The 26,848-nt window shown below is 48.2% G+C and overlaps 1 protein-coding gene across 1 annotated transcript in view; it reads left to right on the plus strand.

The window, feature by feature from the left end:
- LOC137504560 (vomeronasal type-2 receptor 26-like) overlaps window positions 1–26,848 on the plus strand; it is a 124,904-nt gene that overhangs the window by 63,386 nt on the left and 34,670 nt on the right. Inside the window, exons 5-6 of the mRNA XM_068233142.1 lie at window positions 19,622–19,706; window positions 23,418–23,645. Of these exons, the coding sequence (XP_068089243.1) occupies window positions 19,622–19,706; window positions 23,418–23,645 (313 nt within the window). The remainder of the gene's footprint in view (window positions 1–19,621; window positions 19,707–23,417; window positions 23,646–26,848) is intronic.

Genomic DNA, 26,848 nt, shown 5'->3' on the forward strand with positions numbered 1-26,848 from the left:
AAACATGAAAACTCTATCAATGGAATAACTGATGAAGTTAAAGAGACACTGAAGTCTCAAAAAAAACCATCTTTTTATTTAACAAAAGTGTTCAATATGTTTTCCCTAACTAAACCGCCACATTCCCGTCACTGTAATGTCTAAATCCCCCCTAACTCGCCCTCCCTTGCCCTCCCTCTCCCCTGCAAAATCCAGGACTTTCTGGGTCGTGGATTTTGCTGCCCTCTACTCTTCCGTGGGAGGCAGAGCTACGAGCTGCAGCCCTGCCTCACACGCGTCAATCAGCGGCGGATCTCCGCCCCTCCCCCGCCCCTCTCAGTGAAGGAAGACTGAGAGGGGTGGGGAGAGGCGGTGATCCGGGCTGACAGACGCACTGAGAGGCAGAGCTGCGGCTTATAGCTCTGCCTCTCACGGAAGCGCTGCCCGGATTGCCTACCGGGGAGTTAGGGGGGATTTAGATAGCGTTGTAACGCTGGGGGAGGGGTCATACTTTCTGACCAGCCAGCACAACAAGGCTGAGAGCTGAATAATGGAGGAGGCTACACAGGCTGCCAAGAGCAACTGCAGCTTTGGGCTTCTGATAAGACGCAATGGCAGCGCAGTGCGATGTTGCGCTGCTCTTGCAATAGCAAACATTCAGACAGATACAAGACAGACTAGAATGAGGTAGCCAATAGCAACCACAGCAATGGCTACCTGCAAGGACAGGACTAGGAGGACAGAGGCTGACAGAATGAATCCTTGCTAATCTAGTCACTATCTTAGTGACAGCAAGCATTCACAAAGACAAGAGTGAGGTAACCAATAGCAACCACAGCAATGGCTACCTGCAATGACAGGACTAGGAAGACAGAGGCTGACAGAATCAATGCTTGCTAATCTAGTCACTGCCTCAGTGACAGCAAGCATTCACAAAGACAAGAGTGAGGTAACCAATAGCAACCGCAGCAATGGCTACCTGCAAGGACAGGACTAGGAGGACAGAGGCTGACAGAATGAATCCTTGCTAATCTAGTCACTATCTTAGTGACAGCAAGCATTCACAAAGACAAGAGTGAGGTAACCAATAGCAACCACAGCAATGGCTACCTCGCAAGGACAGGACAGAATAGTCAGGAAATAGCAGAATCAAAGGCAGGCAAACGTAATACATAGACAAATATACTACAGATATGATTTCCTAGCGTATTACAATTTACAGCTATCAAGGAAACTACAAACGACTGACTAACATATGTATATATCGGCGATGAACCGATATATAACATAAGCAAGGAACACTGGCTAGGATCAGGAACAATACCACGAACAAGACTAGGCAATACAAAATCTCAGGACTAGAAGGAGTACGTATATATGTCCCCGTGGGAAATATATGACGTAGCTCTACAGGATAACTGAACTAAGACAAGGAATATATTTTACAATATCAAGGGACCCAGTAACAGCTTAGACACAGCTGAGACTATGACGGGTCAGGGTCTAGCAGGAGAGGCAGGCCTTTATGCTGGCATCAGCCAATGGATGCAATCATGCAAATCTCCACACAGCTGAATGGTAATCACTCAATCCTGTGCTGGCCTGAATCTCATTTGCTAGCTGAAAGACCATTATAACAAATGCATGCAGTACTATACAAGAACATGCATGCAGGAAATCCAGGGCTATCTGGAGCTTCAGCAAACCATTAGTGGAATAATGACAGTACTCTGAGCTGCCCAGAACTACAGAGCAATCGCAAATGACAAAGTGACTCATTGCAAATGCACAACCGAATGCAGGCTGACAAGCCGGAACTGTCCATTTGCTGCTCCACCTGCAATGGACAGAACACGTCACAGGAGGAATCCTAACAAGCGTACAGCGGCAGGGATGCAGAGGTTTAGTTAGGGGAATCATATTAAACATATTTGTTAAATAAAAAGATGTTTTTTTGAGACTTCAGAGTCTCTTTAAATTTACACACTTCCATCTATATATATGTTTAACCACTTCCCGACCGCCGTATTGACAATTGGCGGCCGGGAAGTGGACCCCGCAAGGACCGCCGTATTGACAAATGGCGGCGGTCCTTGTAGGGGCTTGGACGTAGCGATCGCGTCATCTGTGAAGCGATCCTCCGCCGCCGCCTGGCTCCGATCACTCGCCGCAACATCCCGCCGGCCATACGGAAGGATGTTAACCCGACTATCGCCGCATACAAAGTGTATAATACACTTTGTAATGTTTACAAAGTGTATTATACAGGCTGCCTCCTGCCCTGGTGGTCCCAGTGTCCGAGGGACCACCAGGGCAGGCTGCAGCCACCCTAGTCTGCACCAAGCACACTGATTTCTCCCCCCCCCTGCCCCAGATCGCCCACAGCACCCATCAGACCCCCCCCCTGCCCACCCCCCAGACCCCTGTTTGCACCCAATCACCCCCCTAATCACCCATCAATCACTCCCTGTCACTATCTGTCAACGCTATTTTTTTTATCCCCCCCTGCCCCCTGCTCCCTCCTGATCACCCCCCCCCCCATGTACTGTAGGCATCTATCCCCCCTGATCACCTGTCAATCACCTGTCAATCACCTGTCAATCACCCATCAATCACCCATCAATCACCCCCTGTCACTGCCACCCATCAATCAGCCCCTAACCTGCCCCTTGCGGGCAATCTGATCACCCACCCACACCAATAGATCGCCCGCAGATCCGACATCAGATCACCACCCAAGCGCAGTGTTTACATCTATTCTCTCCTCTAAACACCCACTAATTACCCATCAATCACCCATCAATCACCCCCTATCACCACCTGTCACTGTTACCCATCAGATCAGACCCTAATCTGCCCCTTGCGGGCACCCAATCACCCGCCTACACGCTCAGATTGCCCTCAGACCCCCCCTTATCAATTCGCCAGGGCATTATTTACATCTGTCCTTCCCTGTAATAACCCACTGCCACCCATCAATCACCCCCTGTCACTGCCACCCATCAATCAGCCCCTAACCTGCCCCTTGCGGGCAATCTGATCACCCACCCACACCAATAGATCACCCGCAGATCCGACATCAGATCACCACCCAAGCACAGTGTTTACATCTATTCTCTCCTCTAAACACCCACTAATTACCCATCAATCACCCATCAATCACCCCCTATCACCACCTGTCACTGTTACCCATCAGATCAGACTCTAATCTGCCCCTTGCGGGCACCCAATCACCCGCCTACATGCTCAGATTGCCCTCAGACCCCCCCTTATCAATTCGCCAGTGCAATGTTTACATCTATTCTCCCCTGTAATAACCCACTGATTACCTGTCAATCACCTGTCAATCACCTATCAATCACCCATCAATCACCCCTGTCACTGCCACCCATCAATCACCCCCTGTCACTGCCACCCATCAATCACCCGCTGTCACTGCCACCCATCAATCAGCCCCTAACCTGCCCCTTGCGGGCAATCTGATCACCCACCCACACCAATAGATCGCCCGCAGATCCGACGTCCGATCACCTCCCAAGTGCAATGTTTACATCTGTTCTCTACCCTAAACACCCACTTATTACCCATCAATCACCCCCTGTCACTGCTACCTATCAGATTAGACCCCTATATGCCCCTAGGGCACTCAATCACCCGCCCACACCCTCAGAATGCCCTCAGACCCCAGCCCTGATCACCTCGCCAGTGCATTGCTTGCATCTATTCCCCCCTCTAATCACACCTTGAGACACCCATCAATCACCTCCTGTCACCCCCTAGCACACCTACCCATCAGATCAGGCCCTAATTTGCCCCGTGTGAGCTCCTGATCACTCGGCCAAACCCTCAGATCCCCCTCAGACCCCCTTCCGATCACCTCCCCAGTGCATTGATTGCATCTATTTTCCCCTCTAACCACCCCCTGAGACACCCATCAATCACCTCCTGTCACCCCCCTAGCACTCCTATCCATAAGATCAGGCCCAATACAACCTGTCATCTAAAAGGCCACCCTGCTTATGACCGGTTCCACAAAATTCGCCCCCTCATAGACCACCTGTCATCAAAATTTGCAGATGCTTATACCCCTGAACAGTCATTTTGAGACATTTGGTTTCCAGACTACTCACGGTTTTGGGCCCGTAAAATGCCAGGGCGGTATAGGAACCCCACAAGTGACCCCATTTTAGAAAAAAAGACACCCCAAGGTATTCTGTTAGGTGTATGACGAGTTCATAGAAGATTTTATTTTTTGTCAAAAGTTAGCGGAAATTGATTTTTATTGGTTTTTTTTTCACAAAGTGTCATTTAGCGCACCTAGGCTGCAAAAAAGTGTCACACATGTGGTACCGCCGTACTCAGGAAGAGTAGTATAATGTGTTTTGGGGTGTATTTTTACACATACCCATGCTGGGTGGAAGAAATTTCTATGTAAATGGACAATTGTGTGTAAAAAAAAAAACAATTGTCATTTACAGAGATATTTCTCCCCCTTAGCATGGGTATGTGTAAAAATACACCCCAAAACACATTATACTACTTCTCCTGAGTACGGCGGTACCACATGTGTGGCACTTTTTTACACCCTAAGTACGCTAAGGGGCCCAAAGTCCAATGAGTACCTTTAGGATTTCACAGGTCATTTTGCGACATTTGGTTTCAAGACTACTCCTCACGGTTTAGGGCCCCACAAATGACCCCATTCTAGAAAGAAGACACCCAAAGGTATTCCGTTAGGAGTATGGTGAGTTCATAGAAGATTTTATTTTTTGTCACAAGTTAGCGGAAAATGACACTTTGTGAAAAAAAACAATTAAAATCAATTTCCGCTAACTTGTGACAAAAAAATAAAAACTTCTATGAACTCACCATACTCCTAACGGAATACCTTGGGGTGTCTTCTTTCTAAAATGGGGTCATTAGTGGGGTTCCTATACTGCCCTGGCATTTTAGGGGCCCTAAACCGTGAGGAGTAGTCTTGAAACAAAAATGACCTGTGAAATCCTAAAGGTACTCATTGGACTTTGGGCCCCTTAGCACAGTTAGGGTGCAAAAAAGTGCCACACATGTGGTATCGCCGTACTCGGGAGAAGTAGTATAATGTGTTTTGGGGTGTATTTTTACACATACCCATGCTGGGTGGGAGAAATACCTCTGTAAATGACAATCTTATGATTTTTTACACACAATTGTCCATTTACAGAGTTATTTCTCCCACCCAGCATGGGTATGTGTACAAATACACCCCAAAACACATTGTACTACTTCTCCCGAGTACGGCGATACCACATGTGTGGCACTTTTTTGCACCCTAACTTCGCTAAGGGGCCCAAAGTCCAATGAGTACCTTTTGGATTTCACAGGTCATTTTGAGAAATTTTGTTTCAAGACTACTCCTCATGGTTTAGGGCCCCTAAAATGCCAGGACAGTATAGGAACCCCACAAATGACTCAATTTTAGAAAGAAGACACCCCAAGGTATTCTGTTAGTAGTACGGTGAGTTCATAGAAGATTTTATTTTTTGTCACAAGTTAGCGGAAATTGATTTTTATTGGTTTTTTTCACAAAGTGTCATTTTCCGCTAACTTGTGACAAAAAATAAAATCTTCTATGAACTCACCGTACTACTAACGGAATACCTTGGGATGTCTTCTTTCTAAAATGGGGTCATTTGTGGGGTTCCTATACGGTCCTGGCATTTTAGGGGCCCTAAACCGTGAGGAGTAGTCTTGAAACGAAATTTCTCAAAATGACCTGTGAAATCCTAAAGGTACTCATTGGACTTTGGGCCCCTTAGCGCAGTTAGGGTGCAAAAAAGTGCCACACATGTGGTATTGCCGTACTCAGGAGAAGTAGTATAATGTGTTTTGGGGTGTATTTGTACACATACCCATGCTGAGTGGGAGAAAGATCTCTGTAAATGGACAATTGTGTGTAAAAAAAATTAAAAAATTGTCATTTACAGAGATATTTCTCCCACCTAGCATCGGTATGTGTAAAAATACACCCCAAAACACATTATACTACTTCTCCTGAGTATGGAAATACCACATGTGTGGCACTTTTTTGCAGCCTAACTGCGCTAAGGGGCCCAAAGTCCAATGAGCACCTTTAGGCTTTACAGGGGTGCTTACAAATTAGCACCCCCCAAAATGCGAGGACAGTAAACACACCCCACAAATGACCCCATTTTGGAAAGTAGACACCTCAAGGTATTCAGAGAGGGGCATGGTGAGTCCGTGGCAGATTTCATTTTTTTTTGTCGCAAGTTAGAAGAAATGGAAACTTTTTTTTTTTTTTTGTCACAAAGTGTCATTTTCCGCTTACTTGTGACAGAAATTAATATCTTCTATGAACTCACTATGCCTCTCAGTGAATACTTTGGGATGTCTTCTTTCCAAAATGGGGTCATTTGAGGGGTATTTATACTATCCTGGAATTCTAGCCCCTCATGAAACATGTCAGGTGGTCAGAAAATTCATAGATGCTTGAAAATGGAAAAATTCACTTTTTGCACCATAGTTTGTAAACGCTATAAACCAATAAATATACACTGAATGGGTTTTTTTTAATCAAAAACATGTTTGTCCACATTTTTCGCGCTGCATGTATACAGAAATTTTACTTTATTTGAAAAGTGTAAGCACAGAAAGTTAAAAAAAATCATTTTTTTGCCAAAATTCATGTCTTTTTTGATGAATATAATAAAAAGTAAAAATCGCAGGAGCAATCAAATAGCACCAAAAGAAAGCTGTATTAGTGACAAGAAAAGGAGCCAAAATTCATTTAGGTGGTAGGTTGTATGAGCGAGCAATAAACCGTGAAAGCTGCAGTGGTCTGAATGGAAAAAAGTGGCCGGTCCTTACGGGGGGTAAAGCCCACGGTCCTCAAGTGGTTAAAGAGAATCTGTACTCTAAAATTCTTACTATAGAAAGCATACCATTCTCTTCATTATGTTCTCCTGGGACCCTCTGAGCTGTTTCTGCCACTCCCTGCTGCAATCCTGGCTTGTAATTGAGAGTTTTAGGCAGTGTTTACAAACAAACTAACCAGCTTGTGATAGGCTCAGCCTGTGACTCACACAGAGTGTGGAGGGGGTGTGTATAGCATCTGCCAATGACAAGCAGTGCAGCACATTCCACACATTCCAGCCTCAGCCAACAGAACCGACAGAAGAGAGAAGATTAGATCATATAATAGAGATAACACAGCCACTGTGCAACTAGAAAAGGCTGCAGTAACACAGACCACATTAGAACAGGCATAGGAACTTATAGAATAGAAGAAATAAGGATGAAAATGTTGTTACAGAGTCTCTTTAAGCAAATATTCAGTGAGTCTTAACAGGTCATTCCATTCAAGCCTAGCTTGGCATGTGCCCCATAATGTATACGAAAACCCAGAAACAGTTTTGAACAGAAGCTCTGTCACAAAGAAAATTCCACACACTATTTTTAGTTTGCACAGCTAGGGCTGCTTTGTGGCAGAGGAGATTAGAGGTAGAAATATCCCACTTAACCCCTAGCTGACCACTCCACGCCGATTGGCGTGAACGCGGCGGCAGACCCAGGACCACGCCGATCAGCGTGAATGGCTAGGGGCGAGATTTGCAGGAGATCGTAGGCGTCTATGTGGGCGCATCCCCGCTGGAATGAGAGCTCCATTCCGCCATCAGTCTCCCAGCGGCGATCGATGCTCAGAGACTGTTAGATGGCGGAACCACCATCTATTTACACAGTACAGTGCTGCGATCTATGGCAGTGCTGTACAGGGGGCCCCTCTAGAGACACAGGAGTGATTGGCTGCTGTCATAGGCTTATGCCTATGACAGCCGATCACAGGGATTGGCTGGCGGGGGGAGGGAGGGGATTAAAAAAAAATAGTAAAGTTAATTGAAAATAAATAAATAAATAAACAAGCGGGCAGGGATCAGACCCCACCAACAAAAAGCTCTGTTGGTGGGGAGAAAAAGGAGGGGGGGGATCACTTGTGTGCTGAGTTGTTTGGCCCTGCAGCGAGGCCTTAAAGCTGCAGTAGCCTATTTAGTAAAAAATGGCCTGGTCACTATGGGGGTTTAACATCTCGGTCCTCAAATGGTTTAAGTGTACCTGAAAACGGTTTAAGTGCCTAAAATAAACGCATATCTCTGTTTATCAATGCAGTGGCGTACCTAGGGCATTTGACACCCGGTGCTGGGTATTATAAGACACCAAACCCCCCAAAACATGGAAAGGAGTAAATACAGCATACTAAGCATGCCACGTCAGGTAATGCCAGATATAGGTGCCACCAGCATAGGTAATATAGTTGCCCCAGTACAGGTAGCATAGTTGCCCCTAGTATAGGTAGTATAGTTGCCCATAGTATAGTTGCCCCCAGTATAAGTAGTATAGTTGCCCCCAGCATAGCTAGTATAGTTGCCCCCAGTGAAGCTAGTATAGTTGCCCCCGGTATAGGTAGTATAGGTGCCCCCAGTGTAGCTGGTATAGTTGCCCCCAGTGAAGCTAGTATAGTTGTCCCCAGTATAGCTAGTATAGTTGCCCCCAGTAAAGCTAGTATAGTTGCCCCCAGTATGGCTAGTATAGTTGCCCCCAGTGAAGCTAGTATAGTTGTCCCCAGTATAGCTAGTATAGTTGCCCCCAGTATGGCTAGTATAGTTGCCCCCAGTGAAGCTAGTATAGTTGCCCCCAGTATAAGTAGTATAGTTGCCCCCAGCATAGCTAGTATAGTTGCCCCCAGTGAAGCTAGTATAGTTGTCCCCAGTATAGCTAGTATAGTTGCCCCCAGTATGGCTAGTATAGTTGCCCCCAGTGAAGCTAGTATAGTTGCCCCCAGTATAAGTAGTATAGTTGCCCCCAGCATAGCTAGTATAGTTGCCCCCAGTGAAGCTAGTATAGTTGCCCCCGGTATAGGTAGTATAGGTGCCCCCAGAGTAGCTAGTATAGTTGCCCCCAGTGAAGCTAGTATAGTTGCCCCAGATAATTACTTACACTCCAAGCATTGGAATGCAGCGTTACGTTGTCACAACTCTCCGCCTTCAATGCCGCCCACTGTGCTTCCTGATCAGCGGAAGCACAGTGGGCGGCATTGAAGGCGGAGAGTTGTGATGACTTAACGCTGCGTTCCAGCGCTTGGAGTGTAAGTAATTATCCGCCCGCCGCGCCTGCTTGCTTAATATAAGGAGGGGAAGAGAGGCAGAAGGAGGGGACCAGGGTAAGGTAGGGGGGTTCTGGCCCTCCTTCTAGCACTGCTGCTTCCCCTCCTGTTCTGCCTCTGTGGGGGGTTGTGGTGACACCCCTTTTGCTGTCAGTCACCCGGTGCGATAATCCCCCCTGTGCCCTATGGTAGGAATGGCCCTGTATCAATGAGGCACACCCCTCTGTACAAAGCTCCCAACTGTTCCTGCTTAGGAGGGACCTCTTTGGGAATCAAAATCCCTCCGCCCTGTCACTCTTTCAGGACCAATTTACAGATCAATAAATTGATTTATTTCTCATTTTCAAATGTTAAAATGATGTAAACTAATGCAAGAAAAACTTGGAGGAAAGATACGGAGCACGTATACCCCAGAAATATAGATACAAACTGGTTCAATAAAATATCATCATCTTTATTAAATGTATCAAAAATGAAATAAAAGAAATATTCTTCTAAAAGACTGGCGGTGGTTGATCAGACCACCCCGCACTCACACATCATACTCCATCCACACAGCGGACCCCAGCTCCCCCCCCCAAAAAGGACATAACAGCCCTAGGTCTGTTAGATAATATGTTGACCACCATGATCCAGATGGTTCAAACTTAAATGCAGTGTAGCAGTTCTTTTGGAAGTGTCACTAAGGCAGGGCAGCACTCTCCTGCTCCGCAGAAAACCTTGAAAATGTCCATAGAGCAACAAACAAGTGGCCTCTTTAGCAAAGTTCAGCCTTAGCATACAAACAGCAGATGAAAGCAGCTTATACAGCACAGCTAGATGTGACCATCAGTTCATGCGCTTGGTGCTAGCATAGCAGCAGTGGTGCTCAACAGAGCTCGAATATTCGAGTAGCTCGAATATTCGAGCTCTTTTTCAGCTATTCGAGCTCGGTATTCGAGCTCCGAATAGCTGGAGATATTCGAATGGGCTATTCGAGTGAACTCGAATAGCACATTCACTATTCGCGCTATTCGAGCTAACAGCGCTATTCGAGCTCGAATACCAAGCTCGAATAGCGTCATAGCCCAGATTGATGTCCTCAGAGCCAATCAGAGGGCTCCCAGGCCCTCTGACGGCAGCCAATCACTGAGGGGGACCCTGGCCAGCCCCTACCCTATAAATAGCGGCCGCCATGTTCGGTTTTTCCGTCCTTGCCTGACTTTGTACAGAGAGAGAACTGCTCCTTTGTGCTTTGGCTTAGCAAGAGCTTTATTGTGGTCATTCACCTAGCGTTTTTGCTCACATACACCTCCTATATACACCTATATTGTTGTTAGTTAGATAGACATTGTATTTTAGTTAGTAGCTTGTGTGTTACTAGAGAGCCAGCTGCTGCAGGCAAGCTTACACAACTTTAGGCCTCAGGGCCTGCCTGAGTGGGCAGCTCAGCTGTTCTCTCCTGTCCTCTGTTAGTTTATTTCTTCTCATCTATACCAGTATTTCTGCTGTCCTTTACTAGTACTACTGAGTGATTGTATTTTGTATTGTAGTTATATAACTGTACTAGGACTAACTAGGACACTCACTGTCACTGTTTGTTCATAGCTCCTGCGTGTGACCGTGTGTGTGTGCGTGCACTGTCTGTAGTGTACACACACTCTATTTCCTTGTGTTTACTTTTGATTATTGTAATTTCTAGTTGTACTTCCTGACTGTTACTACTTACTTACTGTACTAGGGACACTCACTCAATCACTGTTCATAGGCTAGCTCCTGCGTGTGTGTGCGCGTGCAATGTCTGTAGTGTACACACACTCTATTTCCTTGTGATTACTACTGATTACTGAATCTGATTAAGTTGTAATTTCTAGTTGTACTTCCTGACTGTTACTACTTACTTACTGTACTAGGGACACTCACTCAGTCACTGTTCATAGGCTAGCTCCTGCGCGTGTGTGCGCGTGCGTGCACTCACTGTCTGTACTGTACACACACTCTATTTCCTTGTGATTACTACTAATTATTGTAATTTCTAGTTGTACTTCCTGACTGTTACTACTTACTTACTGTACTAGGGACACTCACTCAGTCATTGTTCATAGGCTAGCGCCTGCGTGTGTGTGCGCCTGCACTGTCTGTAGTGTACACACACTCTATTTCCTTGTGATTACTACTGATTACTGAATCTGATTAAGTTGTAATTTCTAGTTGTACTTCCTGACTGTTACTACTTACTTACTGTACTAGGGACACTCACTCAGTCACTGTTCATAGGCTAGCTCCTGCGCGTGCGTGCACTCACTGTCTGTAGTGTACACACACTCTATTTCCTTGTGATTACTACTGATTATTGTAATTTCTAGTTGTACTTCCTGACTGTTACTACTTACTTACTGTACTAGGGACACTCACTCTGTCACTGTTCATAGGCTAGCTCCTGCGCGTGTGTGCGCGTGCGTGCACTCACTGTCTGTAGTGTACACACACTCTATTTCCTTGTGATTACTACTGATTATTGTAATTTCTAGTTAGTGTACTAGGGGACACACTTACTGTTCACTGTTCACACTTACTGATTACCGATTATTGTATTTTGTATTTGTACTGTACTAATCAGTTAGCGATCTAATCACTTAGTGATTAGTGTCACCTCACCCACCAACCCACTCCATTAAAGTACCCCACTTTTCACCTACCCTTTTAAAAAACTTTTGTGTTTACGCCCAAAACATCTAAGATGTCTGGAAGTGGCAGCCAGCGCGGTTTGGGCAAGGGGAAGGGCAGCAAGGGAATCAGGAGGAGAGGGAGCAGCATTGTGGCAAGCCGCGGCCGCGCCACCATGCACAGTTCCGCAGCAGCAGCGTCAGTGGCTAACATTCCTCCTATAGCCACTGGCCGTGGACGCCTTGGGCGCCGCCCAGCAGGAGCATCTGCAACTCACGCTGCAGAGACACAGCAGCAGCAGCGTGTAGCACCTGCTCCGATTTTCCTCCAGCCGGGTCGGAAACGTCCCATTGAGGAAAAGGATGCAGACACTGTGGTGCAACTGATGACGGAGGATAAGCAGCCCGCCATCAGCTCTGCATCCGAGGCCTCCACCCTCACCACCACCACCACCACCACCCCTGTTCGCAGCAGCCGCCCAGCAGGGCCTGGGGAGGAGGCCAGTTCACTGTCACTCGCCGACCTGTCATTCAGCAGTCTTTTGACCCCAGGCATCATGAGTAAATTGTCTGCTGTTGTTGGCGATCTTGAGGAGGAGATGCTGATGGGCACTTTGGGGGAGGAGGGATTGGACAGCAAGACTGTGGCGACAGTCAAGCAGCCCATCCATGCATCAGGAGAGGAGTTTGGGGGGTCATCATCCCAGCAGGACATGTTTCAGGAGGGGGAGGATGATGATGACACGGTGACAGACAAAGACTGGGTGCCACCAGCTCCAGGGGATGTCGTCATCAGAAGCTCTGAGGAGGAGGAGGATGCGCTTGTGGGCCTTGCAAGGAGGCGCATCATTGCAAGCATTGGCAGCAGTAGGCAGGTCCCACAGCCTGCTGGTGTCTCAGGCTCAGCAGCAGCAGCAGCAGCATCTGCCAGTACCACCACCAGCTGCACCCAAGCCCCCGCCCCAACCACCACAGGGAGACAGGCAGCAGCGGCTCCAGGCCGTAGGGGGTTGTTTTTGTCACCAATCTGGCGGTTTTTCACCATGCCCACAGTGTACAGCAAGTATGCCACTTGCAACCACTGTCAGCGGAAGTTGAGCAGAGGTGCAGACCCCTTAAAGTTCAGCACCAGCTCGCTCATCAACCACCTTGCTGCGAAACATTTCCACCAGCATGAGGAGTTCCAGAGGCTGAAGGCATCTGGTGCTGGCAGTGGCACCACACCCATCACTGCACAGCCTTCAGCAGCAGCAGCAGCAGCAACAGCAGCCACCCACCCTCCTGCTCCTCCAGCAGCACCAGCAGGAGTGCGGAAACGCACTGCTCCTCCCCCCTCTGCAACTCCTGCCGCCGACACTGAGGCCTGTTCTGGCAGCCAGTCCTCAGTGGCCTCCTCTGCTGTGTCTGCTGATTCCCGTGCCAGCAAAAGGCCACGCCAGAGCCCTTTGAGCGAGTCCTTCCAGGGGGTGGTTAGGGCTCTGCCTCCCAGCAGCCGTCGCGTGCGGCAGCTGAACGGCTTGCTGGCACGGGCCATGTGCTCCCAACTCCTGCCGTACACGCTCGTGCAGGAGGGGAGCGACATGCGTGCGCTGCTTGCTTGTGCAGCCCCAGACTGGCAGCTCCCCAGCAGACACTTCTTCGCCCGCAAGGCCATTCCTGCACTGCACCGCTTTGTGATGGCCAATGTGGAGCGAGGGCTGGAGCACGCGGTTGGTGAAAGGGTCCACATCACCATGGACTCCTGGAGCAGCCGCTTCGGGACAGGCCGCTACCTGTCCTTCACTGTCCTCTGGGTCAGCTTGGTGGAAGGGGGTGAGGATGGGAGAACAGCAGCGGGCACAGCAGCAGCAGCAACACAGTGGGTGGTGCCACCCCGCAGGGTCAGGGGAACTGCAGCAGGTTCCTCCGATCCTCTGCCATCCTCCGGCACACCTGGCCAAACCCCCCGCCTCAGCAGCAGCGTGAAGGCCCGCCACTGCCAAGCGCTGATGCACTTGGTCAGCCTTGGGAAGACCAAACTGACGGCAACCCATGTGTTGGCCAAACTCCAGGAGCAGGAGAGGATTTGGCTGACCTCCAGAGGCCTCAGAGTCGGAGAGGTGGTGGCCGACAATGGGGCCAATCTGGTTGCCGCAATAGACAGGGGAAACCTGACCCACATCCCTTGTCTTGCCCACGTGCTGAACCTGGTGGTGCAGAAGTTCTTGCGCACCTACCAGGGGATGGGCGAACTGCTGGAAATGGCAAGGAACGTTGTGCGTCACTTCCGGCGCTCGGCTGCAGCCTGTGCGAGCCTGGAAGACGTGCAAAAGGAGCTGGAGCTGCCACGCCATCGGCTGATCCTTGACGTTCCGACTCGCTGGAACTCCACCCTGGCGATGTTGGAGCATCTGGTTGAACAGAAGCACGCTGTCAACCAGTACCTTGCCCTGGCCACTGTGTCCGCCGCTCAGAGAAGGGACAGGACCAGCAACATCCCGTCCATCGTCCCCGATGATGACTGGAGGCACATGCAGCAGGTGTGCTTAGTGCTGGCTCCCTTTCTGCAGGCCACTAACATGGTGAGCAGGGACCATGCTATGGTCTGCGAGTGGGTGCCCCTGGTTTGTCTGCTGAACAGGGCCCTCGATGCTTTGCTGGAACAGGGAGCGGCAGCCTTGGACCAGCAGGAGCGTCATGTAGCTGCACAGTCCACCTCTGAGGGGGAGGAGGAGGAGGACTTGGTGGAGGTCCCTGACCTTGCTGCTGATGAGGGGGATCAGCACAGTGCAGCTGAGTTGGTGCGGGGGTGGAGAGAGGATGAGGCTGAGGAGGGAGAGGAGGAGGATGAGGACAGCACTGCCGCCGATGTGCCAGCACACGTGGCCCGCCTCTTCCCAATGGCAGCGCACATGCTGACGTGCCTGCGCAAGGACCCCAGGGTGATCCAGATGAAGCAGAGGGAGGACATCTGGATCAGCATGATGTTGGACCCACGCCTCAAGGGGAAGTTGAGCCAGTTCCTGCCGCCTGCAGGAGGAGACCCAGCGCAACAAATAAGGAGCTTGCAGCAGGCCCTTGTTGAGCACTTGGAGGAAGCCTTCCCCCAGCCTTCCACCCCCACTGTCCAGCCAGCACAGAGGCAGCAGCAGGTGCCTGCATCCAGCAGCAAGCGCCCCACAGACCTGCTGTCTCTCAGCAACGAGCTCTGCAGGACTGTAGAGGCTCCGGCAGCAGTGACTAGAGAGGAAGTGCATGCAGCAGCATCCTCCTCCGGTCACAGCCAGCGCCTGACCCGAATGGTGGCTGACTACATGGGGTCCTACAGCGGGCTTGACAGCAATGCCCCTGTTGATCCCATGGAGTATTGGGTCAAGCGCCTGGAGATCTGGAGCGAGCTGGCGCAGTACGCCCTGGAAGTGCTGTCCTGTCCCCCTTCCAGCGTGCTGTCCGAGCGCTGCTTCAGTGCAGCTGGTGGCGTGGTCACCGAGAAACGCTCACGTCTGTCTCACAAGTCTGTGGACAGACTGACGTTTCTCAAGATGAACCAGGCGTGGGTGGAAGGCGAGTTCCTGGCCCCTGTTGTCGGCGAGAGGGGGACATGAACTGAAGAACCATCGTTAATGTGCCTTACCACCCTTTACCACCTCCTGGCTCCTGCTCACTAAGCCAGCCTGGTTCACTTTGACTATTACGTCGCCTGCAGCCACACATTTTACACCTACAGTGGGCTGCTGTGTACTGCCCTTCTGCTGTCTGTCTGTGTTTCCCACTGCCAGGGTACACAGATTTACCTTCTGCTGCCACTCTGCCACCAGCTATTACGTCAAACAATAGCTATATCTGTCTGTGTAATTTTCTATAAAAAACAAAACAAATAAACCAAAAAAAAAAAAAAAGGTTTAATTTTTCTGAGGTGCCCGGGTTGAAAACTGTGTTGTCCCAGTTGTGTATTGGACACGATGTGAGCTGCACGACCGCTGTCTGGGACCTCCTGCTGTGTTTATTTACAGCCCTGGTATCACCGCTAGGTACCAGGGCTATTATGTCACGCTGCCTGCCTGGCCTGCTGCCACACTAACACTACTCCTCCATTCCTCCTGCTGCTGCTGCTGTCTGTCTGTGTTTCCCACTGCCAGGGTACACAGAATTTCCTTCTGCTGCCACTCTGCCACCAGCTATTACGTCAAACAATAGTTGCTCACATTACTCCTCCATTCCTCCTGCTGCTGCTGCTGTCTGTCTGTGTTTCCCACTGCCAGGGTACACAGATTTACCTTCTGCTGCCACTCTGCCACCAGCTATTACGTCAAACAATAGCTATATCTGTCTGTGTAATTTGTTGTAAAAACAAAACAAATAAACCAAAAAAAAAAAAGGTTTAATTTTTCTCAGGTGCCCGGGTTGAAAACTGTGTTGTCCCAGTTGTGTATTGGACACGATGTGGGCTGCACGACCGCTGTCTGGGACCTCCTGCTGTGTTTATTTACAGCCCTGGTATCACCGCTAGGTACCAGGGCTATTATGTCACGCTGCCTGTCTCATTGACTGCCTGCTGCCACACAATCATCCTCCTCCTCCTGCTGCTGAATTTACCTCCTGCTGTCTGTGTGTTTCCACTGCCAGGGAGCACATACAATGGCGCTTCCAACATGCGTGTGCAACCAGCTATTTATTACGCTCAAAAATAGCTGCATTTCTTTAAAAAAAAATATAAAAGAGAAATAAGTGAAGAAGAAGAAGACGATATAGAAAAAGAAGGAGAAGAAGAAGAAGACGATATAGAAAAAGAAGGAGACGAAGAAGAAGAAGAAGAAGAAGGAGAAGAAGAAGAAGGAGAAGAAGATGAAGAAGAAGAAGATGAAGAAGATGAAGAAGAAGAAGATGAAGAAAATGAAGAAAATGAAGAAGATGATGAAGAAGAAGAAGAAGAAGAAGAAGACGATGAAGAAGATGAAGAAGAAGATGAAGAAGATGAAGAAGAAGATGAAGAAGATGAAGAAGAAGATGAAGAAGAAGATGAAGAAGATGAAGAAGAAGATGAAGAAGATGAAGAAGAAGAAGATGAAGACGATGAAGATGATGAAGAAGAAGAAGAAGAAGATAAAGAAGAAGAAGATGAAGAAGAAGAAGATGAAGAAGATGAAGTAGAAGAAGATGATGAGGAAGAAGAAGAAGATGAAGAAGAAGAAGATGATGATGATGAAGAAGAAGAAGAAGAAGAAGAAGATATAGAAGAAGATATAGAAGAAGAAGATATAGAAGAAGAAGAAGAAGATATAGAAGATAAAGAAGAAGAAGAAGTATATACAGTACTGAACAACATTTTGGACACAACTTCTCTTTCCACCTTTTTTTTTTTAAAGGAACATCCCCACATAATCACTTGCTGTTGTTACTTGGAAAAAAAGATGTTTCTTGCATCATTCACCCTCAAAACAAGTGTTGGAAACTATTTAAGGCCAATTCGAATAGTCAGCTCGAATAATGAGCTCGAATACCGACTCGAATAGTGAGGTCGAAGTCCGAGGTCGAATCGAATAGTAAAAAATATTCGACTCGAATATTCGACCGAATTCGAATAATTTACTATTCGAATTCGACCAAACTCGAATTATAAAAAGGGGTATCCGAGCATCACTACATAGCAGATGTCCATAGAGCAACAACCAAGTGGCCTCTTTGGCAAAGTTAAGCCTTAGCACACAAACAGCAGATGAAAGCAGTTTATACAGCACAGCTAAGTGTGACCATCAGTTCATGCGCTTAGTGCTAGCATAGCAGATGAAATGCTGACATTGTCAGTACAAGCACAGTCATTAAGACACATATGCCACCAGATAGATGTGGAGTGGATAGGTGACAGGAAGCCGACACTGTATGCGTATGAGCTGGCAAAGCAAAAAGATTCGTGCAAACAAGGAGTTTATGCTATACAGTACCGAGTCCACGGTGTCCAGCCTCCAGGTTTGAAGCCACTGCGACTATGAGATATGCGTTCCCAGGTTTACTCCATGTAAAAGCGGGCTTGTAGCAGCAGAGTGCTGTCAGATGACACCCAAGTTACACCAGGGGGGATGAGGAGCTGAACGAGTCAGCTAGTGCAGAGAGAGCGGGCGGGAGCATCAGGGCAGCATCCATCCACACGCCATGCAAGCCACATGTATCCACGACATGTTTCACCGGAGACTTCCGGTTTCCTCAGGTGGGCGTGGTGCAAACAAACATCACAGCATAGGCTGCATGGCCTATGAGAAGATGCCCGGCCAATCAGGGCGCGCCGCGCCCAGCCACACCCACCTCATGTGCCCTCACCATGGAGGGCGGGGGAGAAGCCGAAGCGTCATCCACCGAGGGAGGTGGGAAGGGCAGGCACGGCAACACCACAACGGGGAGGCAAAGTCTCCAGACCAAACGTGCACATGCACTGACATCATCAGAGGCGGCGCCCACCCCGCCCACGCCCCCCGCACACCGCGCCAACAGCCGAGAGAGGGTAAAAACACCCCGTCTACGAGAAGAGGCAAGGAGGGGGGGGGGGGAGGGGGGGGGCGCAGCCCATGAGACCCGTCCACTGTGCTTCCTGATCAGCGGAAGCACAGTGGGCGGCATTGAAGGCGGAGAGTTGTGATGACTTAACGCTGCGTTCCAGCGCTTGGAGTGTAAGTAATTATCCGCCCGCCGCGCCTGCTTGCTTAATATATGGAGGGGAAGAGAGGCAGAAGGAGGGGACCCAGGTAAGGTAGGGGGGTTCTGGCCCTCCTTCTAGCACTGCTGCTTCCCCTCCTGTTCTGCCTCTGTGGGGGGTTGTGGTGACACCCCTTTTGCTGTCAGTCACCCGGTGCGATAATCCCCCCTGTGCCCTATGGTAGGAATGGCCCTGTATCAATGAGGCACACCCCTCTGTACAAAGCTCCCAACTGTTCCTGCTTAGGAGGGACCTCTTTGGGAATCAAAATCCCTCCGCCCTGTCACTCTTTCAGGACCAATTTACAGATCAATAAATTGATTTATTTCTCATTTTCAAATGTTAAAATGATGTAAACTAATAATAGCGAACCCAAGTGTGGTTTGAATGATGAAAATAAGTCTTTTAATTCTAAATTCTTTGTAATATACATGATGAGGGGTGTGTTGGGGGTATGGTTAGGGGTGTGCCAGGGGTGTGTCTTAACCGTTTCCTGACCGCCTAACACAAGAATGTGGCGGCAAAGCAGCTCTCTCATTCCTCTGCAATACATATGTGCATCAACACACGAGGAAGCTCACACTTGCTGGAGTGCACACTCCTATCAGTGAACACAGCGGGCCCAGCGACCAGCCTGCCAGCTGCTGATCAGCAATCACTGATTTATCAATGCGTTACTGACAGTTTTTTCTTCCTAATCTGTTCTAACCAGCAGGGAGAACAGTTCTGCATGATAATAAGAACCTTCTTAAATTCTAGGTAATAGTGGCAGTTTAGCATACATTTCTAGAGCTGCACTACAGTTAAGAAAAGTGCAAATCCATTCCTAAACTGCCACAGATTAAGAAGTGCTTGATAGCAGTTCTACAGATAGTGCAGAGTGCAAGCCAGATATGATTTGTGATGTGCTCCTCCCCCTGCTGAATTCCTCCTCAGAGCCTGCTGCTATCAATACAGCAGGTGTGTTGATTACCTCAGCAACAGCAATTCCCCTAACACACTGCACTGTCTGAGAGACCTACATAGCTCCTCCTATTTTACAACAGTTTTAGAAGAAATCTGCGCTATTTAGTGATTTCTTAAGATGCCTGAGACAGTTCTGCACGGATTTTTAAAAACCGACTAATATTTTGTCTCAGGCACTCTTGATAAATGTCCCCCTCTGTTCTATAGAGAAGAGGTGCTCAACGACGATTCCATGAGTGGCATCCGCCTCCATGGACTTAAGGATCACCTCTTCTCTATAGAACACAGAGAAGTGATCTAGTGTGACAGGCATACAGGCAGAGAAGGGATCTAGTGTGACAGAATGTGCTGGTAGAGAATGGGTCATGTGAGAGAGGGCGTACAGGTAGAGAAGGGATCTAGTGTGGGCAGCACGGTGGCGTAGTGTTTAGCACTCTGGCCCTGCACTGTAGCGCCTGGTCCCCGCCTTGAACCCCAGCCAGGTCAACATCTGCAAAGAGTTTCTATGTTCTCTTGATTTCTATGTGGGTTTCCTCCCACATCCCAATATACAGATGAGTTAATTTCCTTCCCCCTTAAATTGGCCCTAGACCATGATAGATACATTACAGTATACATACATAGACATAGTGCCGTCCATTCACCTCCTGGTCACCCGAATCCCACCCACTACACCACCATCTCCAACCTCAGGTTTGAAATCGATGCATATGTGGTATATGTATTTGTTTGTAACATAAGCGTGGCTTAATGGAGCAATGAAGCAGTCAAGAGACTGTGCCTGGACTATCTTTTTTTGTACTAGGATCAATTGTGTGTCACTGCATAACCAGATGCACGTCTTTCTGCTGATGCCACTTGCCGCAGAGCTGGTGGGGTGAAGTTTATATATACACTGGATGCAGACACAACCCTCCGTCCCCGCTTAGCCGAGTGCCGAGTGCAAGTTTTTCATATTGTACCTAAGTACATAGACATATGACTATGGTGGGGTGAGCCCCTCTGAGGGGCAGTTACTGACAAGACAATATACTCTGTATAGCGCTGCGTAATATGTCGGTGATACATAAATACTTAAAGGACACCCGAGGCGAAAATAAACAAATGAAATAAATGATTGTATCTATCTTCCGTCTCCTAAAAATGACTTTTTAAGATATTCAAAAACACACGATTGGTTCACACGATGGCCAGGGGCCCCAGACCTCTCTCACTGGCCGGGGCCCCAAGGCCAACACGTGATACCTGGAGGGAAGTGCAGGTGGGCCTGGACCTCTCACACCCAGGCTCTGGACCTCTCACATCCAGAAAACCCACCAACACTGCCTCCATACTGAATGCTAAATGCAACACACACAAGCAATAGAACACAGCAGTACATGCATCCAGCTACATTTGAAATTGGTCAGCAGGTGCTCGTCAGCCAATCAGGATGCACTGTCATACACCCTTTACCTGCCATACCACATCTAGCAGCCATTAGCATTCAGGTGGGAGGCTTCAGTTGGACGCCATCGCAAGATTGCGTCGCTAGCAGGACCGCCCCGTGCAGGCATCCCTCCCACAGGGGTCCCTCCCTAACCGCTCACCTGTCCGCCATGTCCTAGAGCTGAAAGAAAACGTTTAAAAACACACGATTGGTTCACACGATGGCCAGGGGCCCCAGACCTCTCTCACTGGCCGGGGCCCCAAGGCCAACACGTGATACCTGGAGGGAAGTGCAGGTGGGCCTGGACCTCTCACACCCAGGCTCTGGACCTCTCACATCCAGAAAACTCACCAACACTGCCTCCATACTGAATGCTAAATTCAACACACACAAGCAATAGAACACAGCAGTACATGCATCCAGCTACATTTGAAATTGGTCAGCAGGTGCTCGTCAGCCAATCAGGATGCACTGTCATACACCCTTTACCTGCCATACCACATCTAGCAGCCATTAGCATTCAGGTGGGAGGCTTCAGTTGGACTTTTTAAGATATTCCACAGTTTTATTTTATGTTTAAATCTATTTTTTAAGTTTTAACTGTTTTATTGTATTTGCTCAATGACACATTCATTGAAGTATGCCAGACCTAAAATCTATGAACTATTGACCCCTTTTATATCTTTCCTGCTCTCAGAAGCCATTTTTTGCTAGGAAAGTGTTTTATAGTTGGAATTTCTTATCAGTGAGGGTCACAGTGTAGTCACTTCCTGTCTGAGTCAGGACTGATATTTAACTGTTTCAGGCAAAGAAAGAAAAAAGGAACACAGCACAGCTTTTTGTGTGCTTGGCACTGTACATACCCATGTTTATCTCATCATGTCACATGTCACCCTGGGTGTCCTTTAAATAAACAGTGTGACAGGTATACAGGCAGAAAAGGGATCAAGAATGATAGAATGTGCAGGCAGAGAAGGGGACCTGTAAGGGAGGCAGAGAGGGGTATAATGACATCATGTGCAGGGAGAGAAGGGGGCATGTCAGAGAGAGTGTACAGGTACAGTAGGGGATACATAAGACAGGTGTGCAGGCAGAATGGAGTTAAAGTGACACATAAGTCATCAAAAAAAAATGAGTTTTACTCACCTGGGGTGTCTACCAGCCCCCTGCAGCCATCCTGTGCCCTCCTCTAGATCAGATGCTCCTGTCCCCTGCCAGCAGCCACTTCCGTTTTCTGTGGCAGGCCCGACAGGCTTGGGAACAGGAGTGATTCTTCGTGTTCCTGGCCGCAATAGCAGTATAGAGGGCGCAGTTGTGGACAGGAAGGCGAAGAATCACTCCCATTCCCAGGCCTGCCGGGCCTGCCACAGAAAACAGAAGTGGCTGCTGGCGAGGGACAGGAGCATCTGATCGAGACTAGGAGGACACAGGATGGCTGCAGGGGGCTGGTAGACGCCCCAGGCGAGTAAAACTCATTTTTTTTGTATGACTTAAGCATCCTTTTAAAGCACTTACGAGGTGAAAAAGAGAAATAAAGATATATACCTGTGTGCAATGTTGTTCTATGGAGGACGCCTTCCACACCCTCCCTTCCATGCAGTTTCTGTACATGTATGCAGCCCCAAGTCGCATCCCGACCCCACACCTCAGGTCGGGCTAGCTTTCCCCGCATAAGATGGCTGCCAGGATTGCCGTGGCTACGCAGTCCCCATAGACCTGTGAGATGTCACGCGGCTGGAGGAGGCACTAAAGCTGTGCATCCGCACTCACGTCTATGGGGACTGCGCAGCCGCGGCAATCCTGGCAGCCATCTTATGCGGGGAAAGCTAGCCCGACCTGTGGTGTGGGGTCGGGATGCGCCTTGGGGCTGCATACATGTACAGAAACTGTGCGGAATGGAAGGGAGGGCGTGGAAGGCATCCTCCATAGAACAACATTGCACACAGGTATTAATCTTTAGTTCTCTTTTTCACCTCATAAGTCCTTTAAAGAGAAACTCTGACCAAGAATTGAACTTATTCCCAATCAGTAGCTGATATCCCCTTTTACATGAGAAATGTATTCCTTTTCACAAACAGACCATCAGGGGGGCGCTGTATGACTGATATTGTGGTGAAACCCCTCCCACAAGAAGCTCTGAGTACCGAGGTACTTCTGGCAGTTTCCTGTCTGGGAACCTTGCTGCATTGTGGGAAATAGCTGTTTACAGCTGTTTCCAACTGCCAAAAAAGCATGCAGCACTTACTTTACCTGCCAACAGTAAAAATGTCACCATGCAATAAATGCCAGAATATAAATCAGGGATTTAAAAGATTTTACAATGAGCAAACACTGACTAAATAATGTATACATAATTATTGTAAAAATGAAGCACTTTTTTTATTACATTATGTTCACTGGAGTTCCTCTTTACGTGTAAAGAAATGTGCAGCCAAAAAAAGCAGTTAAGTGCATAGTGCACAGTAACTACACAAGCAGGAAGAGTAGAGTGTCAAGAGAGTGTGTGGAACAATTACCTTCTATGCCATTTTATTCACGCCATCTTTATATTCAGATGTTTACTTTTCTCCCTAGCTTCATCTGTATTTAAAAAACCTCCATTTTAACACCAGCGGTGGAGACCTCATGCACTTTGATGAGAAGGGAAATGTACGAGAACAGTTAGATTTGCTGAATTTTATCATTTTTCCAAATAAAACAGTAAAAAAACGACAAGTTGGATATTTTCGGGAGCTTCCCAATGATGATGACCAGCTTCTACGTATCACCACAGAAATCCACTGGGATCCGAGACTTAGCCAGGTAATATTTCCCTGCAGCGATATAACAGAGACCAGAGAGGAGACTTAGCCAGGCAATATTTCCCTGCAGCGATATAACAGAGACCACAGAGGAGACTTAGCCAGGTAATATTTCCCTGCAGCGATATAACAGAGACCACAGAGGAGACTTAGCCAGGTAATATTTCCCTGCAGCGATATAACAGAGACCAGAGAGGAGACTTAGCCAGGTAATATTTCCCTGCAGCGATATAACAGAGACCAGAGAGGAGAGTTAGCCAAGTGATATTTCCCTGCAGCGATATAACAGAGACCACAGAGGAAACTTAGCCAGGTAATATTTCCCTGCAGCGATATAACAGAGACCTGAGAGGAGACTTAGCCAGGTAATATTTCCCTGCAGCGATATAACAGAGACCAGAGAGGAGACTTAGCCAGGTGATATTTCCCTGCAGCGATATAACAGAGACCAGAGAGGAGAGTAAGCCAGGTAATATTTCCCTGCAGCGATATAATAGAGACCAGAGAGGAGACTTAGCCAGGTAATATTTCCCTGCAGCGATATAACAGAGACCAGAGAGGAGACTTAGCCAGGTAATATTTCCCTGCAGCGATATAACAGAGACCAGAGAGGAGACTTAGCCAGGTAATATTTCCCTGCAGCGATATAACAGAGACCAGAGAGGAGACTTAGCCAGGTAATATTTCCCTGCAGCGATATAACAGAGACCACAGAGGAGACTTAGCCAGGTGATATTTCCCTGCAGCGATATAACAGAGACTAGAGAGGAGACTTAGCCAGGTAATATTTCCCTGCATCGATATAACAGAGACCAGAGAGGAGACTTAGCCAGGTGATATTTCCCTGCAGCGATATAACAGAGACCACAGAGGAGACTTAGCCAGGTAATATTTCCCTGCAGCGATATAACAGAGACCAGAGAGGAGACTTAGCCAGGTAATATTTCCCTGCAGCGATATAACAGAGACCAGAGAGGAGACTTAGCCAGGTAATATTTCCCTGCAGCGATATAACAGAGACCAGAGAGGAGACTTAGCCAGGTAATATTTCCCTGCAGCGATATAACAGAGACCAGAGAGGAGACTTAGCCAGGTAATATTTCCCTGCAGCGATATAACAGAGACCAGAGAGGAGACTTAGCCAGGTGATATTTCCCTGCAGCGATATAACAGAGACCACAGAGGAGACTTAGCCAGGTGATATTTCCCTGCAGCGATATAACAGAGACCACAGAGAAGACTTAGCCAGGTGATATTTCCCTGCAGCGATATAACAGAGACCACAGAGGAGACTTAGCCAGGCAATATTTCCCTGCAGCGATATAACAGAGACCAGAGAGGAGACTTAGCCAGGTGATATTTCCCTGCAGCGATATAACAGAGACTAGAGAGGAGACTTAGCCAGGTAATATTTCCCTGCAGCGATATAACAGAGACCACAGAGAAGACTTAGCCAGGTAATATTTCCCTGCAGCGATATAACAGAGACCAGAGAGGAGACTTAGCCAGGTAATATTTCCCTGCAGCGATATAACAGAGACCAGAGAGGAGAGTTAGCCAGGTAATATTTCCCTGCAGCGATATAACAGAGACCAGAGAGGAGACTTAGCCAGGTAATATTTCCCTGCAGCGATATAACAGAGACCACAGAGAAGACTTAGCCAGGTGATATTTCCCTGCAGCGATATAACAGAGACCAGAGAGGAGACTTAGCCAGGTAATATTTCCCTGCAGCGATATAACTGAGACCAGAGAGGAGACTTAGCCAGGTAATATTTTCCTGCAGCGATATAACAGAGACCACAGAGAAGACTTAGCCATTTTAAAGTCATTGGGAACCACTGTAAAAAAACAAAAGTCAGATACTTACCTAAGGAGAGGGAAGGTTCTGGGTCCTAATGAGCCTTCCCGCTCCTCTCCCGAGGCCCGTTCCCGCTCAGGATCCCCCGTAGCAGTATTCGACTTATTTGGTTGAATGCTGCTATCTCCGTTGCTGAAGGGAGACAAGACAAATAACATTTATATCGCGCTTTTCTCCTGGCAGACTCAAAGCGCCAGAGCAGCAGCCACTAGGGTGCGCTCTATAGGCAGTAGCAGTGTTAGGGAGACTCGCCTAAGGTCTCCTACTGAATAGGTGCTGGCTTACTGAACAGGCAGAGCCGAGATTCGAACCCTGGTCTCCTGTGTCAGAGGCAGAGCCCTTAACCATTACACCATCCAGCCAAGGGAGGCTTCAGAAGTCCTCCAGAAGACGGGCCGCTCCATACTGCGCACTCACGAGCAGCCTCTATCGCGTAATCGCGCATGCGCACTATGGAGCCGCCTGTCTTTAGGAGGACTCGGCTCCTGAAGACTTCTGAAGTCCCCCACGGTGAGGGATTTGAACAGAGGATCCTGAGCTGCATGGAGGGCGTCGGGAGAGGAGAGGGAAGGGTTATTAAGACGCAGAGCTTTCCCTCTCCTTAGGTAAGTATCTGGCTTTTGTTTTTTTTTTACAGGGATTCCCAATGACTTTAAATGAAGTAAAGTGAATTAAAGTCCAGCAATTGTTTCTGGAAAAAAACAAAAAACAAACAAACAAACAATCTTCTATAAGTCAGCTTTATAAACCACAATGATTCTCACAAACATGGTGCAACAATTGGTGTCAGCAACACAGACTTTTCTGATTATTGGTGATCTGCAGTATCACCAATAATACAGATGAAATACTCGATTATGTGGTGATCTGCAGAATCACCAATAATACTAGTATAGCTCGACACAGGACACCCAATGTAGTATAGTGTTTGGTGTAACAGTACTTGGAGGAGTTATCTCCCGAGAAGCGGGAGATACAGACACTACTGCAGCCAAGGATTCCCTGAGAGGCAGGGAATCAGACTTTATTGCAGCCAGTGGACACCTGAGGGGCAGGGACCACTGTTTGGAAAGATATGTTGAAGATTGGGCTGCAGTTGGTGATTCCTTGATGAGCAAGGAATCAGACTGTACTGCAGCCAAGGATTCCCTGTGAGGCAGGGAATCAGACTTTACTGCAGCCAGTGGACCTAGAGAGGTAGGGATCCACTGACTATGCTGCCGGATGGTCTCCAGAGGAGCTGGTGACCAAAGGACTAAGATAGCAGCAAGTAATCACCTGAGGAGCAGGTGTCACAGGTGTACAGTAAGGCTGCTCACCCAAGGGTTAGGTGACAGCCAGGA

The sequence above is a fragment of the Hyperolius riggenbachi genome, chromosome 4 (assembly GCF_040937935.1).
Source record: "Hyperolius riggenbachi isolate aHypRig1 chromosome 4, aHypRig1.pri, whole genome shotgun sequence".
Taxonomy (NCBI): Eukaryota; Metazoa; Chordata; class Amphibia; order Anura; family Hyperoliidae; genus Hyperolius; species Hyperolius riggenbachi.